The following is a 17016-nucleotide window of genomic DNA, read 5'->3' on the forward strand; positions in this document are numbered from 1 at the left end:
ATTGCTCTGTAGATGTTTGCCCCAAGAATTGACCTTGTGAGAGCCAGCAATTCGCTGATGAGCACCAGCGGGCAAGGGAGGGGGATCTGGGTCCTGCGGCATTATCCTGTGCTCTTCAAGAGAGACAGCAGGAAGAATGTTTAAAGTTATTTTAATTCTCCTCCTATGGTATCATATGGATAGAAGCATACAAAAAGAACGTTTGTTTTAAGGTCTAATTCCTGTGTTCTCTCTTATGATAATTTTAAAACAACTTTTCAACGCTTTTTCCCAATGCATTCATTGCTCTGAATTGAATTATACAAACCTTGATTCTGTAATAGATGGCAGCCTTTAATTATTTAAAAGAAATTGATGTAAAGGGACATTGCTTTGATGGGCTCTCAATGTACAATAAATTTTCACAAAACACAGGCGATAAGCAATTGGAAAGATGAAGTGGAAAGTTCAAGCTTTGCATGAAAATGCTCCACGTAATTGAAGGCGAGGCTTGCGGCAAAATGGGCCTGTGGTGGGAGATGTTCATCGTCCTTGTGAAATGTCCTCTGGCATCGTTTGCATGGGCATTGACCGAACGTGCATGCCTGGGCTCAGTTCAAGCGCTTCCATGGCTTGGTGCATTTTCTGGTGGTGTGTTTTACGGCTCTTTGGGCACAAAAAATGATTGATGCCGCAAATGAATGCGGTTTTCTATCAGTTCAATCACATGAGAGTATCTGATTTACTAGGTAGTTGGTAACGGAAAATCTACAGGCACTACTGTTTGGTTATATCTTTTGCTATATATAATCAAGTTCTTAGAGCTCTGTCAGGAAATGCCTGTTTTTGGTCATGCAGGTTTTTTTCTTTAATAGTTGTAGACAATGAGAAATGTGATCAGATTACAGACTGCTATAGCTGTACAGCAAATACAAACAACTGTCAATGGTGCACTGACCAGTGTATCTCAATGCATAACAACTGCACAGAGGAACAGGTAAAGTCTCTCTAATACTTCTGTAGTTTAAATTTAGCCTTTGATATATCAAATGTCCAGATGCCTTTATCTGTCGGTGTTATGACCCCTGTTGTTTCATTATTTCCAGTGCTTGTGTAGCTCTGAGCTGCTAACATGCTTGGATTTTTTTTTTTTTTTTTAAAATTGGTCCAAGGGCTTTTCATGGGACGCTTCACTTAAGTTAGGAGGATGGCTGTGGGCAGGGGAAGAGGTGGTGTGATTATTCAGTAAGGCATGTAGCCGTTTGGGTTTGCTATCAGCAGACCTTTCCCTAGAAAAAAAAACCTAACCCTTTTGTAAGAGCTCTAGTAAGGAAAATGTATCAGATGGTGGCCTGGGGGAATATCCTGAATACACAGTACAGGCTGTGTCCAGTGTCACAGCTTTTGAACATAGAGGTTGCTTTTTAGGTCTAAACCGTGAAGTTCAGTGTGGTAGTCATTATGGCAGTTACAAGCAGGCATTGGGTGGGAAAAAGCCTCATCTGTGCTATTTATTTTAGGTTCCTATTACTCTATATGATAATTGCCCTAAGGATAACCCTGCCTACTACTGTAACAAAAAGACAAGCTGTAAAAGCTGTGCCATGGATCAAAACTGTCAGTGGGAACCTAGGAATCAGGAGTGCATCGCTTTACCAGGTAGGTATTGCTTGTATTTGTGTAAGAAAATAAGCCCAATTCACCCCGTCCAAAAAGTTGTCGGATTTTGGTGGGTTTTTTTTTTACCTCCAAATCTGTGATCTCTTAGGGCTAGGCTGGGGTAAATGATGTTCTTTAATCATACGAGCTTTGGTATGACACTTTATTTCTATTAATCAGAAAGTCTGATGGAATATTTTTCAGTCCCAATTGTCTGAAGAGGAGTATGATCATTTGTATAATTATTAAGCTGTATTCCATCTCTCTCTTTTCATTTGATAAAAGCAGTACTGTTGATATAATAGGCTTCTGGAAGGTATTAGATTTAATAATGCATGCTATTTAATTTTAGAAAGTAAAATTGAGCAAAAGCATAATGGCACATACTGGACGAATTAGGCAAATAACACCTAAAGTGCATAAGGAAAATTCTTCTCTGAGAGCGTTTGCAGTGGGAGCTCATAGGAGTTGATCGTTAGTACCCCTGTAGTAATGTAGGGTTTTTTTCCCAGTGACTGGGAGAGAGATCCAGCATCTTCAGTGAGTGACATTTACAGTTAATAAAATGAAGAGAAAGGGGGAAAAACAACACAGGCAGAAGCTTTACATGGGCATGGAAAGCCTTCCTCTAGTAATTCTGATAGGTCTGGACATGTCCAGCTCTGGCATTTGCTATTCTGGAAGAGTGGGGAAAAAAAAAAAATTAAAAGACTTTGGAGAACTCTTGAGAGCAAGAAAAACATCTTTTAATGAGATAGATGAAGAGCATGGTCTGTTTAATTTGTTGTAGAAGAGGGGATGACTTGATCATACGTGTAAAAAGCCCATCTGAAAAACTGCCACTTGAGAGCTTTTCAGTCTGTTAGCTGATTCTAAACCAGGACTCTGGAACTAGACGTTAGCTCTACAATTCACACTGAAAAAGTCCATCAGTTTTTTTTGTAAGAGTGGCTATGAGTGGGGGGAAATAATTACCACAAAGTGCAAGGATTTCTTCAGCAGTAAGCGTGGCTGGGCTTAAGATGAAACGGGGATTAATCCTGGACATTTGGTGCTGTGGACAGGATTAGCACAACAACCCTCTTCCGTTGAAAGGTATCCTAACAGCTGTGGCTGAGTAAGTGACTTTAAGCCATCAGCAAAATACCCATTTGCTTTCCTTTTTCTTCTACTATGATTTTACTATTTGATGTTGTGATAAGTTCTTTGCCAACCTATTGCAGATAACTAAGTGGTAACATCGCACTTCAGCTCGCCCAAAAAGCTTTCCTTTTCCTTGGGTATTATTACACAAAAATACTTCTGAGCATGCCGGTAAGTCATGCTGGTTTGGGATGAGGCTTTAGGTTTTATTTTGGAGGAAGAGCTCTCTGGCTACTTCGAATGTTGTGAAGGTCACTTGCGTCTCTGGTTTTACTTTCTTTCCCCTTCTCCAGAAAATATCTGTGGAACAAACTGGCATTTGGTTGGCAACTCCTGCTTGAAAGTTACAAACGCAAAGGAGAACTACGATCATGCCAAACTGTCCTGCAGGTCCAGCGGTGCTTTGTTGGCTTCCCTCACGACCCAGAAAAAGGTAGAATTTGTTCTAAAGGAGTTGCAGAAGATGCAGTCTTCGGTGAGTGCTTCTCTTTTATGTCCCCTGAGTAATTAAGCTCTGACTGTGGAAAAGTCCTTGCTGTGGTATTGTATGCTCTGTACAGAGTAGACATGCCTCTTAACTGAAAAGGACTGATTTTTCTTTTGAAATTCAACATAGCCTATGGGTGCTTTTGAAGTGGAATTGTGGAGAATGTAAATGGGCAAGATATATATAAACATACACTGTGCCTCAAAGGTATCACTTTCTATAATGAAATCACACAGGCATTTCTCTTGTGGGATACATGACTGCAGCAGGAGTCCTCTTGTGACTTGTACACAGTATTTCATAAATAAATGTCCCTTTGGGGCACCAGAGGTGTTTAATGTAAAGCATTTAAGTTATTTATTTCACTCAGAAAAGTGTCTGTTCAAAATGTTGGCTCCTTACTCCAGCAAATAAGCTGCTTGGCTTATTTGGAGTTATTTATGTTTGATTTAGTGGCAGGTGCTTTTCTGTCGGAGCCGGTGAGAAGTGAATTGGAATCTGTCCCTCTTCATGCATCAATAAAATAAATATTTTTTAATTTCCGCCCCCCCAGTCCCTGACAGAAGCGTGGAGGTATTCAGGGCAGGTTGTGTAGGTGCTGCTACAGCCTGAACGAACAATGTTGCTCTGCAGCTTTGCTGAAATCCTGGTGTGGGCTGTAGAGCTGCTGTGGCTTGACAGCACGTCAGAGTAACTCCTCTTGGGTCCCAGAGGCCACGTGGGCAGGGCTGGCACTCAGGAAAGTTCTATATAGGAAAGATGAGAGTGGAGGCAGTGAGGTGAGAACGTACTTCAGTACTAAAGAGAAATATTCCCCTGTTGAAATAAAAACATTTCCTGCTTTGATTCCCTTTGTAATTTTTAAGTAGCATTTTGACAATTACGGGGTTTTAGAGAGGATTCAATTTAGCCAAGGTAAGGTGAGGTGCAATTCAAGCAAGATTGATTGTTAAATCTTGCATAAAGAGAGAGAGCCAAGCCTGGGATATTGTAAAAGACCTGGTTCGAGCAGCTCGGGGTGTTTCCAGGTATCCCAGTGGTTAAGTGTGGTGTAAATTCCTAAAGACACATGGCAACCCTTCCCTAATAGTGCTTGAAACATTACACCAGCGAGGAAAAAAACTCTTAACTCTTTTTTTTGCATCTACAGTATTGCTTAAAAAGTGAGCCTTAGAAATCTAAAGCAACTATTAACCCTTTTTTTTTTAGTGGATATTAGTATTGTATGCTTGTAATGTGGGAAAATGCCTTTGCTAAAAAGCCAGCCTGTATCTGGTACTTGAATTTTTGCCATTCAATGGCACGCTGCTGCTGGAGGAGACTGTACTTTGCAGTTATTCCTTTTTTAAGTAAGCTGTGTATAGATGTTTTGTAATAGTACGAAAACATATTGGTGTTGGCACATAGTGCTTTGTAACCCTGTTAGAAGTTGCAGCTCTAAGGTTTAAGACTGCATATATCAGCAAGAGAAGATGTACGGTCTAAAGCCTTCCTAGGACAGCCGTGCCACCAAAGTGTTTTGATGAAGAAAAAATTTGAACAGTAAAGTAACATATTCTACCAATACAGTTAAAATGCCTCTCCCCCAAAATAAGTGTGCCAAAAAAAAAATCACCAGTAGAAATTGTTGTGTTATGGTTTCTTCGTATTGAGAATTTTATTGCTATCAATACTAATTTAGGTTTGACTTGCTCTGTGTCTCCACCCCTCCGTATATACATTCTTAGGTAGCAGAGGTCTTCTAGCCAGACTGTAGACTAGGCAGATTGTATCATTTAAATTGTGTAGAGTGACTGCTAGTTTTCTTCCTAATGTCAAACTGTAGCTCCAGAAGTTTTTTTCCTGTGTCTAGCAATTTATAGGAGTCACAAACATATAAAGAGCAACTTGCAGTTAATTGCATAGTCAGCCAGCATGAATGTTTGACTTGTTCTCCTCCTGGTTTAGATAACTAGAAATGCAGGTTGAAAAAGAAAATAAAATTAAAAAATTGGTGTTGCCTGAAGGATTTCTCTTTCTCTGTGGCATTTAATTCTGGTAGCACTGAGAAACAAGTATTTCCCTTATTACATTTTTGCAACACCTAACCAGGCAAGGTTGTTTATAAGCATTATATGGTGATGTGTATTTTCTTTTAATACTTAAGGTAATAAAACTGGGTATTAAATCTACCATTTTCCTTTATTTCTAGCCCAAAACTTTGACCCCGTGGGTTGGACTGAGGAAAATCAACGTGTCATATTGGTGCTGGGAAGACATGTCTCCCTTCACGAACACCCTGCTCCAGTGGCTTCCCAATGAACCAAGTGATGCTGGATTTTGTGGTTATTTAGCTGAGCCTTTCCAGCAGGGACTGAAGGCAGCAACGTGTATCAACGAAGTCAATGGCAGTGTCTGCGAAAGGCCAGGTAGTTACATCTAACTTGTGTGTCTCATAGGGAGCATCTTGACTAAGAAGTATTTCTGTTTCCTAGAGAGTAGAGAGGATCCCATTCATCACACTTGAAACTAGCTGCATCATGACTTTGCCAAAGAAAAGTAGTTCTGAAGAAGTGTCCTGTGTAGGTGTTTCATACAGGAATTGGAGATTTTAAAAATAGCTCTAAATTTATGCTGTTAACTGTAAAATGGTTGAAGTACATTATAGTTTAATTATTTTTCTCTAAATTGCATACCTGAGGAGGACATTTAGGTTAATTATGGTATGGAGCAATCTCCTGTTTAAAAAAAAAAAAAAAAAAAATAAAAGCTACTTTCCAATTGAACTCTCCTTTCTCCCCTCCCCTGCTCCATAGCCAGAGGAAGATTTTATCAAATTTTGAAATTAATTGGGCAAGACACTTTGGACATATGAAAACTTGGAAAAAGAAGCTATTTGCTTTTGGGAAAAGTCTTCTAGCTTTGTTGGAACTGCATATCTTTTAAAAAGGTTTGGTCTGTTAACTCTCCATTATAGCTGATTATTTCTGAATACCAACTAGTGCCTCTTTAAGTTTTAAGAAAGTTGGCTGCTTACATAGAAATTTCTAAGTAAGCTATACTACTTGAAATCATTCTTTGTGGAAGTGCAGAATACAGATCATGAATGTGGAACCTGAACTCAAAATTTTGTATATTTTAACTTGAGGCACTTTGAATCGGTCTAAGCTTTAACTTACTTTTTATGGTGTGAGAATAGGCACTTGAAACAGATGATAAAGCACTGGCTCACACCAGAAACTCCTGAGTTAGTTCTGCTTTCAATACTCATTTTATGTGTGGAACTGCTCAAATAACTTAAAACACATCCCAGTGTGCTCACATAAAAAGTGGGGTTTCTTCCCAACGCTTCAGTTGGGACCATAGCGAAGGAACACATCAACAGACCTGCAGAGACAAGAAAAGCACATTCATAACCCTATAGAAATTGTTTTTAAGGTGGATACTTTAAAAAGCATTAACACTTATGAAGGATACGTAATAAGAGAAATGATTTTACAGTACTTGCTGTGTTTCTCATATTCACCATGGTAGAAAGGTATTTCCAGCTCCATCCAGCCCATGTTGTGGTTTATCCCCAGTGGGATGGGGGAGAGAATTGGGAAAAAAACTTGTGGGTTGAGATAAAAACAGTTAATAGGACAGCAAGAGAAAAAGAAACAACAATGATAACAGCAATAATAATACCGATAAAGGAATGTACAAGAGCAAGTGATGCCCAATACAGCGATTGCTCACCACCCGGTGATCGACAGCCCGTCCCCGAGCAGCGATTCTCGCCCCCCCGGCCAACTCCAGTTTATGTACTGGGCATGACGTCATATGGTATGGAATATCCCTGTGGCCAGCCTGGGTCACTGTCCTGGCTGTGTCCCCTCCCAGCTCCCTGGGCACCCCCAGCCTTCCTGCTGGCAGCCCAGCACGAGAAGCTGGACTCTCCTTGAGTACGTAGCAACAACCCAAAACATCAGCACCTTATCAATGTTTTCTCATCCCAAATCCAAAGCACAGCCTCACACCAGCTTCTGTGAAGAAAACCAGCTCTATCCTGCCTGAAACCAGGACAGCCCACCACAAACGAGGTGTTTCAAGACTGTGAGATGGAACCATTTTTCAGCCTGAATAGTAAACAGGGTTTTTATCTTCTGTCTTTCTATCTCGGGGCTCGTTACCTGTGTCTTGTTGGAAGAAAGCTGACTCTTGTCCTCCTGCCCACAGCTAACCACAGCGCCAAGCAGTGCCGCACGCCCTGCGCCCTGCGGACGCTGTGCGGGGAGTGCACGAGTGGCAGCTCCGAGTGCATGTGGTGCAGCAACATGAAACAGTGCGTGGACTCGAATGCTTACGTGGCCTCCTTCCCTTACGGGCAGTGCATGGAGTGGTACACCATGAGCAGCTGTCCGCGTGAGTACTTCCTTCTGCCTCTTGATGGGAGGGACAGAGTCTTTTTGCTAGCAAAAGGTCATCTAGCTCTGCACATCGGTTATATTGAAAATCCCCTGGGTGAAGGTACCTGAGCCCAGGAGCTCAGTGTGTGCGGCTCCATCCTGCGCTATATTCTGCCTCATGTAAAGCATTTAATGCTTTTAGAATTAGGTCCCGGTTATGGGAACTATCAATTCAACTAAATGGCAGAAAGTCAAGGCTTTCAAGTGAGATGATGAAATCTCCAGGTTTTTTTTCAGGGAGAGAACTACTTGCTTCATTATTTGAATTCCTACCATTCGAATTAATTGTTACATAATTTCATGTGATGAACTTCTTTTTGTATCTCTTTTATTCACCTATGGAGCCATGTAATTTAATGTTAGATTATATTTATCAAATCTAAATTAAGGTTTACATGAGTGTTTTATTCTGAAACACTGGACATAGCCCACAGTAGGAATTTCTAACTTTATTTTGAATAAATTATTTATTTTTTCCCCTTTTAGGTAGGTGTGAGAAAACTGCAGAAGAATTATGGTACTTTGGAATATTGCATTTTGTTTTCAAACTGGGGTGAAATAGTCTAGAAATTTAAAAAGTAGCCAAAACAATTTTATAAATTATTTTTAGTTATGTTGAATTCTTTAGGAGCTGAGTGTGGGCAGGGGAGTCAGGAAAGCCAGGGCTCTCAGGGTAGCAGACGGAGAGGAGTGCGTATGTTCCCCGGGAGGGAAATTGGGCAGTTTGGGTTGATGCAGTTACTCCAGGAACTTTTGGAAGCTGATGAGAGTAAGCTGAGTAGCTCAAAGTGTTGCAAAATAACAGATGGAGAAAATGAGTTTTAGGTAACTGTCAAGCATGACAGTGTGAACTTCCCGTATAGCCCGAAGTCAAAACTTGGAGGAAGCATCAGGCAGGAGATGAGTAAGCTGAAATAATGAAAAACAATGTTTTTCTACTACTTTTTTTTTTTTTTAGGCAAATATTGTCAATTAAAACCTTGAGATAGAAAGTCTGCTCATCTTGGAACACCAAGAATTTACTCCGTATTTTTTAAGATGGCATTGGGAAAGGAATAGAAAAACTTCTCTATATATAAAGAGTTTGTCACCCCTGAAGTACAGTCCCATTTGAGAAAGGAACAGTAAAAGGCTGGCGATGGCTTTTCCTTGAATTAGTCGACTGCTGAGCCCAGGGGACCTGCATGTGGCACTCTGAGCATCCTAAGATGACACATTTTATTCTACACGTGTATTCTCTGCTTTTTGACTCAGATAAATACTTGAAATAGTAGTGTGTGATATTAAAACATGTGGCAAGAAGAGAGTCAAAGCGAGTATCTGATCCATTGTAAATCGATCGGAGAACTTTTGTAGTTGGGAGCATTAACCTCTGGTGTTAGTGGGTGGTGTTTAATGTTTAGAAAAACTTCACATGTGTATTGTGTTGTTTCATAACTCACTGATTAATTCAACCTTTGTGTTAATAGTTATCTTAGATTCTAGAATAAATATGCTGATAGGAATGAAAATATATATACATGTGTAACTGTGAATATCAGAATAAGTATTTACAGATTTGGCAAGATAAATACTTAAGGTCACAGAAGGCGTGCAAGGGTTTCTGCCTTCACTGTCGCCTTTGTTCTGGGTCACTGATTTATTCCACAATTTGATGTTTTTTTTTTTTTAATAGCTGAAAACTGTTCAGGCTACTGCACGTGTGCTCACTGTTTGGAGCAGCCTGGCTGCGGCTGGTGCACTGATCCGAGCAACACGGGCAAGGGCAAGTGCATCGAAGGCTCCTATAGAGGTCCAGTCAAGATGCCAACCCCATCCACAGCAGGGAAACACAGCTTGGAGCCTGTCCTTAATGTCAGCATGTGTCCTGTGGAGAACAACTATAACTGGTCTTTTATTCAGTGTCCAGGTAAATGAGCAATGGTTAATTGTTCAAACATTTCAGCCATAGCAGCAATTAAATGCAAAGGGAAAGACTTTTTAAGACTGTAGTGATGTCTGTGTTCCCTCTTGTTAATGGAGGGAGGAAAAGAGCTTGGAAGACAAACAAGAAATGATGCATTTTGAGATGGAAATTGTTGTGCGGGTGTCTGTAAGTGAGCTGCATGAAGACTTACCTATGCATTACTCTAGAGAAATTTTTCCTTTCCCTACAAACCTTTACCGACTTACAAACTTTTGTTTATTTATTGGTTTTACAGTTGCTTGAAAGAAAAGCAGTTCTTTCTCTGAAGGTTGATTTAACTGATAGTAATGCTCAGGGTGATTCTGAAATAACGTTTTTGACACCAAACATATAGGATAAAATTACTTGTACTGCTGCTAAACCCTTTCTTCCCTGTTCCTCCATGTAAATCTGTCCCACCACCTGCTTCCAGTCCTGTTTGTCCAATATGGATCTAAAGTTTTGGAGTTCAGTTTTTCACGTATTGCTTTAAATTTCAGATTTTCAGTACACGCTTCTCTGAGTTCATGTATTGCTAGCAAGACTGCAGGAACATCTTTGGAAGGTGCATGAAATGGTTTCATTCAGCCTCTGCAGAGCACAGACTGCAGAGGCTCTATGTGAAGCGCTATACTTCAGCACAGATAGTCATCCTTTTTTGTTTTCTTCAGCCTGCCAGTGTAATGGACACAGTAAATGTGTAAATGAAAGCATCTGTGAGAAGTGTGAAAATCTGACGACTGGCAAACACTGTGAAATTTGCATCTCGGGCTACTATGGTGATCCTACTAACGGAGGAACATGTCAGCGTAAGTGATGCCTTAAATCTTCCTGCACTCAAGTCTTTGATGTTTTTCACTCTTTACTCATTTCTCTGCTATCTTAACTGAAATTATATCCTGATAATACATTTTTTTTCTTTCCTGCAACCGAGGCACAATCCTTGTTTCTTCAAATCAAAGATATGGAAACTGCTTGATGAAATTCTTTGACTTTCATTGCACAAGTTAAAGATGATTTTTTTACCCTCCTTTGTAAACTTTAAATGACCACAGTGAAAAATGTGTGCATTTTAGTGTTTGATCCTGTTTTGAAAAGAAACAATGTTAATCCCAATGTCTTGAACAAATTTCTGCTTATGTAAATTTCACTTTCTATTGCATTTGGTTAATGCGTTGTGCATTCATTGTTGTAAGTGATTCATAAAAGGCTTGCCATATTTCACTGAGGAGTTGGCTGGATTTCAGTTGAGGATTAGGTGATCCCTGTTAAAATTGCATTTTAAGTTTGTAAAGTGCTTTGAGACTCTTTGGCACAAAGAACTTTTTTTGGTTTTGCAAGATCCTGTTAACAAACTGGGGAAAAAATCTTGAAGGACCAATACAGGTAATACTGAGAAATGAACATAAAAGATTTGGAGTTTTACCCTTGAACCTTGCAACGTTACTCTGAACTATTGTGAATTTTGTAGTGTTGTATCATGGGGAGACCAGTTGTAAACCAGAATCCAGCAGATGTAAGTGAAGGTGCTTCTTTCTCCGAAGAGCTTTAATGGAGTATAGTTAGGCATGCCAGAAGAATTAAGTGAAAGGGATTAATGAGGAGACACTGAAGACTTTGAGTTGCTTCTTCCAAGTGTGGAGACAATCCAGTAGAAAATACTTGGAAATTCATTTAGTATGGTTACTGGAAGTAGCATCAACCTTTTGGACGAAGATGAGAGTCAATAGCTGGAGCATGAACGTCCTGTTTCCTGAAGCAAGAGCTAGGTGATGTTTGAGGCCATGAAGAAGAACCTCCCAACGGACGGATTCAAGGAAGGGGGTGAAAAGATCACAGACAGGGACAAGGCTGCCATACTTACAGAAAAGGGTGTTGCAGTAGCTGGGATACGAAATTACAACAGACAGCACAATGGCACGGGGACAAAGGAGAAGGTGCATCTCTGACACTTTATTTCAGAACGTTATCTGCAAGATTAAATACTGCTGATATTCATAAACTCATTTCATGTGAAGATAATTTGAAGTGCAGGAATGAATAAATTGAGACTGAGTTGGCCTGAGAAAATAAATAATTCTACTCTGAGCATTCAGGTTTAATCATTGAATCACAACGTGCCTTTTGATATTTGTTGCTTTTCTATGCGTGTGGAAATTGAGAGTAAGTTACTTTGGACTCTTTCACATGAGAATTGTCCAAAAATGGTTTGTTGCTGAGATAATGGATGATAGACTAAAGTCATCCAGATGCCTGAAAAAGAAATTAGAAAATGTGTTGAGAGACTGTGGAACAGCATTCATTCGTTATCTGATGAAACTAGTAGCTCATGTCAAAAGTGCTTTGCTCTCAAGTGCTTTGGGCCCAGGTTTTTAATTTTCTGTGATTTAATGCTATTTACTGTGAAGGCAAAAGGATGAGGGAAGCAGGAAACTGGGCAAAACGACCGAGGTGGATCAGAAGAGGGAGAGTGAGAGAAAATCTTCCTATCTGATGCAGCCAGAGCGACTGCTGGCCATTAGTAATTCTTTCTTGATGGAAAGATTTCCAGAGAGGAATTTTTAAGGTGAGGATCTGCTGACAGGCAACAGAGCCAGCTCCTGCTTTTTCTGTCCTCTGAGCCATGGTCCTTCCTTCCCTTCGCATTAATGATGTGCCGATTCCACTCTTTTTGTGTATTTATGTGTAATGTTGTGTGCTGCTGTTTTTAGAGCCCACAGTCACATCCGTGCTGGAGATGGCTGTTGGTACAACTCCATCCTGATGCACAAGCATCCGTGCGTTTGCACACTTGACACCTAGTGTGAGTCCTGGTACTTTGAGGTGCAGATTTGCAGCATTAACTCAGAGGCCCCAGCAGCATGAGGACCATAAATATCCTCAAAATGGCAAATATTCAGTGCTGAAAAAAGTGTTAGTGTTTGGTGTTTTCTGTTCTGCTGAGCCACAGGGAATTTGAGCGACGCATTGGGATAGCAGTAGCCTTTCAAACAGGTAAGGCTGGGCAGAGCTAGAAGTGGTAGCGGTGGGGTTCAAAAGCCAGGGAGGAATAAAAAGAGTGGATGGAATAAGACGCCTTTTTCTGCTGCTCTGTGCTACCAGGGCAGGTGAACGTTGCTATATCGCTTGTGTTGAAAAATTTTTAACAAACTGCAGTTATTTTTCTGAAGGAATTGTTTGCATATCATCATAGGTATTGGTGTTTGTGGAGCTGGGGAGATAATAACTAATTGGTAGGTAAATTACTGCTCAGCGGTTGCTTTTAGGAAGTGTCCAACGTAGCGAAGTGTTAATCAGGAAGGGCAGGAAATGCAGCACATCAAATGTAAAAATAGCTGCAAGGTGCTTTCTCTGCATTCAGGATTTTTTGAGTTTTCTGATTAAAGTTTCACATGAAAATATGCTAGCGGTAGATAAGGAAGTTATTTGCAAGAGAACGGAAGGCTCTATTATGCCTGAAATCAGATTGCTGCTGCGGCAGCGCTTCTGAACACCTCCGTGGAGCATTTGCTGGTGGCCCACGATGAGCTGCTGGTGCCGCGGTCCTGCCTGCTCCCCCTTCCCAGGGCTGCATGGGGGACTTGGAGGACGGCTCAAGCATTTAGCGTGGAAAAACGATGTTGGGCAGGTGGGTGATGCCGTTGCCGCTGGGGTGCTGGACCGTCACAAATGCAGGAAGAGGAGCGGCGTTTCCCGTGACCATTGCTGAATGAGTCTTTGACCCACGGTTTCTGAAGAAGGTTGAAGGAGACTTGCTGTAAGGTGACAGACTGTCACCATGCTTCACAGTCAAAAAGCCATTTCCAATAATTTTGGCTTTCTGCTCTAGCATCAGGCTCTGGAGGCAAAGTTTCATTTTTAGACTCCAGCGAGGGTGTCTAGTACATTTTGTCAGTAGTTTGTTTCCAAACTTCGTACTTGTTTGAAAAGCCATGAGAAAATTTCTCATGTGTGCATATTCTAGTTCTTTAGTGAATGATCTCTAGTTACAGGGCTCATAGGAAAATGAATGCATAAATAGACTCTGTTGTTTTAAGTAGGGATATTTGAGTCTCCAGTCGTCTTGATAAGCTTGTGGCTAAAGAGCAGGGTGAGGAAGCATTAATGTTAGTGCTCAAGGTACTGTGATCTGTGTCTAAACAACATGAAATTTGAAATTTCTCCTGATTTTAATATATGTTAATGTTGAATATTGATCAAATTTCACTTTGCTTACCTTTTGCAAAGCATAAGGAAGGAAGTACGAGACATTCTCAATAGCATTAAGAACTATTTTTTTTTAAAGTACCTCTAATGAGAACTGTGTTTGCTTCACAGAATACAATTACTTTGTCAAATCTTCATTCAGTCTACTTGTTTCCACAATAGGCCTTCATGCTGCTTCATATTTTGTTCCGTGTTGCTGCTAGGAAACCACTCATCCACATCTGAGAAGCACAACTAAGTGTCCCTGATACAATATAGCTTCCATTATCTGCCACTATAAAGAAGCCATCAAAAGGATTAATAAAACAAGGTCCAAGGTTGGCAAGGATGTTCAGGATGGGGACTTCATGTCTAAGAATCTGCCGGTACATTGAGTGGCACATGTCTTAATGAGAAGGCATGTGTCGTCTCAACAAGGAGGCACTGGCCCTTAAAGCGTACTATTTCCAGCAAGCTCAGGGACTGCAAATCTTCTCTTTCTGTACTTTTTTCCTCCTTCTATTGAATGCTCTCCCATGCACAGCTCCAGACGAATGGATCTTCCAGTTCATTCGTAGAACAACTTCTAAAAGGCAGCTACCTTCCAGGAAAAGTTAATATATACATCCTTCTAGTTATAGTGAACTTTATATCAAAGATAACTGCTTGGGTTGGATTTGTTCTTGTTTGTGTTTTGCGGTTATTTTTTTGCATGTACCTCCTCTACTTCTTTATGAGCAAAGGTCTCAAAGTGTGTCAACGTTAGCATTTTAATTTGAATCGGGAGCATTCATTTCAAGCAAATCTCCCGTACGTCCCCACTGTCATACTTCGGTTTCGAGCAGGCTCAGGGTGTATGAGCTGGTCTGTTGTGGGTATGCTGCAAACCTGATGTAGTCCAGGGGCATGCTGGTTTCCTTCAACCACGACTCAGTGGCGTTCAGCTCACGGACCGGGCAGAAGCTATTCTAAAATAGATTGAGGCATGCGTGCCAAACCACTTACAGCATGGACATCGTATTCTTAGCACCAGCCCTTTTAGACTGCAGATGCGCTGACATTGTTGATAATGGCATTATTTTCTCAAAGGCCTATTTATTCTTAGAAAAAGCCCTGAAAGTACCACGAGCTTTGCTTTATTTGCAAAAATGGTCTCTCAAGAGTTATGAGTTTGACTGAAATGTGTTAGCAAGCCCAAAACTATTCCAAATATTGTCTTTTTCTTACCAGTTATGATATTCCTAGTGCTAACAAGAGGGGAAGTTAAATGAATTTTTGAGGCTAAAAAGCACAGTCTGATCATGATTTCATACAAAACATCAGTCCTGGAGCCTGCACTCACTCTGTTTTGACGCACAGTTCTATTTTTGGCTGCCTTCTGTATCACAAAGAAACCAAAGAGTACCAAATGGGTTTTTATATGCACTTTAATTGTTGATGTATCTCAGTTTGGCAACTAAAAAACTTAATTGCCATCAAATCTGTTTCTCTTGCTTCATTCAACATTGAATCTTTTTCCCCCTCTCCTCAACAGCTTGCAAGTGCAATGGCCACGCGTCTGTCTGCAACACAAACACAGGGAAATGTTTCTGCACTACCAAGGGCATAAAAGGAGATGAGTGTCAACTGTGAGTTTGTTTCACTTTGTTATTTGAAATCAAAAGTCTGTGCATATAGCGACATGGAACACCTACTTTTTTTAATGATTGTATTTATGATGTCTCTGCTCATCTCTTCCTGCTGGCAGTTGACTAACTTCATTGACGGTGCAGCCAGCTGTGCTTCCACTGGGGGAATAACATGAACAAAATGATTTCCTGAAGATTTCTAAGATTTTTAAGAACATTTCAACTGGCAATGTCATGCAGAAGGGATGGGGTGAAAAAACAATGTCCACACTCCCCAGACTATACATACTGCTTTGCTTTGTCCCTCAATAGTTTCTTTTTCATTGGTAGATTTTTACTGTCTGTGCCCTCTGCTGTGCTGCGGAGAAGTGTAAATATAGCTGAAATAAGACTTTGACATTCAACCATTTTAATGGAGCAGCTTCAGAGCAACAAATTTGCTGAAGGTTTCTCTCTAAGATAACAGAAGTGCTTTTAGTGTAATGTTAGTGGAAATAATTTCATTCCAAATAATTTCATTGCCAGGTTTATTTTTAAAGTGTTGCTCACATGAGTAAATGTTTCTAGGACTAGAATCCTGGAATAGCCATAAATGTAAATGGAAGCTTTTGTTTTTGACTGTAGTAATCCAGTTCCATGCATTGTGAAGAGCTAATAAAAACATTCCAAATGGATGCAAATGTTAATATCCAGAATTTTGTATTTCATTTTTACTGCATACTAGCCTGACTTGCAGGGATCATGGAATTTTTTCAGCAGCCCAGTATAGCTCAGACATGCATCTTTTATTTTTAATTGTGTACTGTTGTCAGCACAGGTGGCGTTTTCTGATTTTTAGTGGCTGAGAATAAATAGAACTGGAAAAAAAATCCATTTATTAAAAAATATGTATTCTTTTTTAGGTGTGAAGTCGAAAATAGATATCAGGGAAATCCACTTAAAGGAACATGTTACTGTGAGTACTCTTGGGATTTTGTTTGGAGATAAAAAATGTGTTTGAGGTTTAAAATATCTTATTTAAAACTAGTTGCCTCAGCATCTATTTAAAGGACAGGGGATTAAAGGAGGGACTAAAAATAGTTTTAAAAAACTTTCGTGAAGTTTTCACAACAGTATTGTTTAAAGAGAATAAAAATACTCTTCTTGATGAGGTCTGTGTGATGGCTGGATCTTTCAAAACAAACTTTTGAATGTGTTTTACGTGACTTTGAAATGAAATCTGATCTCTGGAGAATATTCTACAATATATACCTAGTAAGTCAAAACCAAAGCATGTCTTCAGAATTTTTCTAAGTGCAAAATACTATTTTTTAAAAATTCTGTTCCGTGTTAGAATTGGTAAGGTTTCAAAATTGCCACGTTTCCACTGAAATGAACAGTTGTATTCTCATGCAATTTGAGAAGATACGTTGCCAAGATTCAGATTACTTAATGGAAACTCTCCAGCTTCTATTTGCAAATATTAACAATCAGCACACTGGCAGGCATGGCTAGATGTAATCTTAAATTACATAAAGATGCAAGTCTCAAATAATGTTTTTGTGCAACACAGAAATTATCAAC

At 40.0% G+C, this 17016-nt stretch overlaps 1 protein-coding gene across 1 annotated transcript in view; it reads left to right on the forward strand.

Moving 5' to 3' along the window:
* ATRN (attractin) overlaps window positions 1-17016 on the forward strand; it is a gene marked incomplete at its 3' end in the record, with an annotated part of 160098 nt that overhangs the window by 69256 nt on the left and 73826 nt on the right. The window contains exons 13-21 of the mRNA XM_081999765.1: window positions 855-976; window positions 1500-1638; window positions 3075-3256; window positions 5460-5676; window positions 7466-7651; window positions 9371-9604; window positions 10312-10449; window positions 15360-15453; window positions 16356-16408. Coding sequence (XP_081855891.1) covers window positions 855-976; window positions 1500-1638; window positions 3075-3256; window positions 5460-5676; window positions 7466-7651; window positions 9371-9604; window positions 10312-10449; window positions 15360-15453; window positions 16356-16408 — 1365 coding nt within the window. The remainder of the gene's footprint in view (window positions 1-854; window positions 977-1499; window positions 1639-3074; window positions 3257-5459; window positions 5677-7465; window positions 7652-9370; window positions 9605-10311; window positions 10450-15359; window positions 15454-16355; window positions 16409-17016) is intronic.

This window comes from Phaethon aethereus (genome assembly GCF_964289735.1).
Source record: "Phaethon aethereus genome assembly, chromosome: 4".
In the NCBI taxonomy this organism is placed as follows: domain Eukaryota; kingdom Metazoa; phylum Chordata; class Aves; order Phaethontiformes; family Phaethontidae; genus Phaethon; species Phaethon aethereus.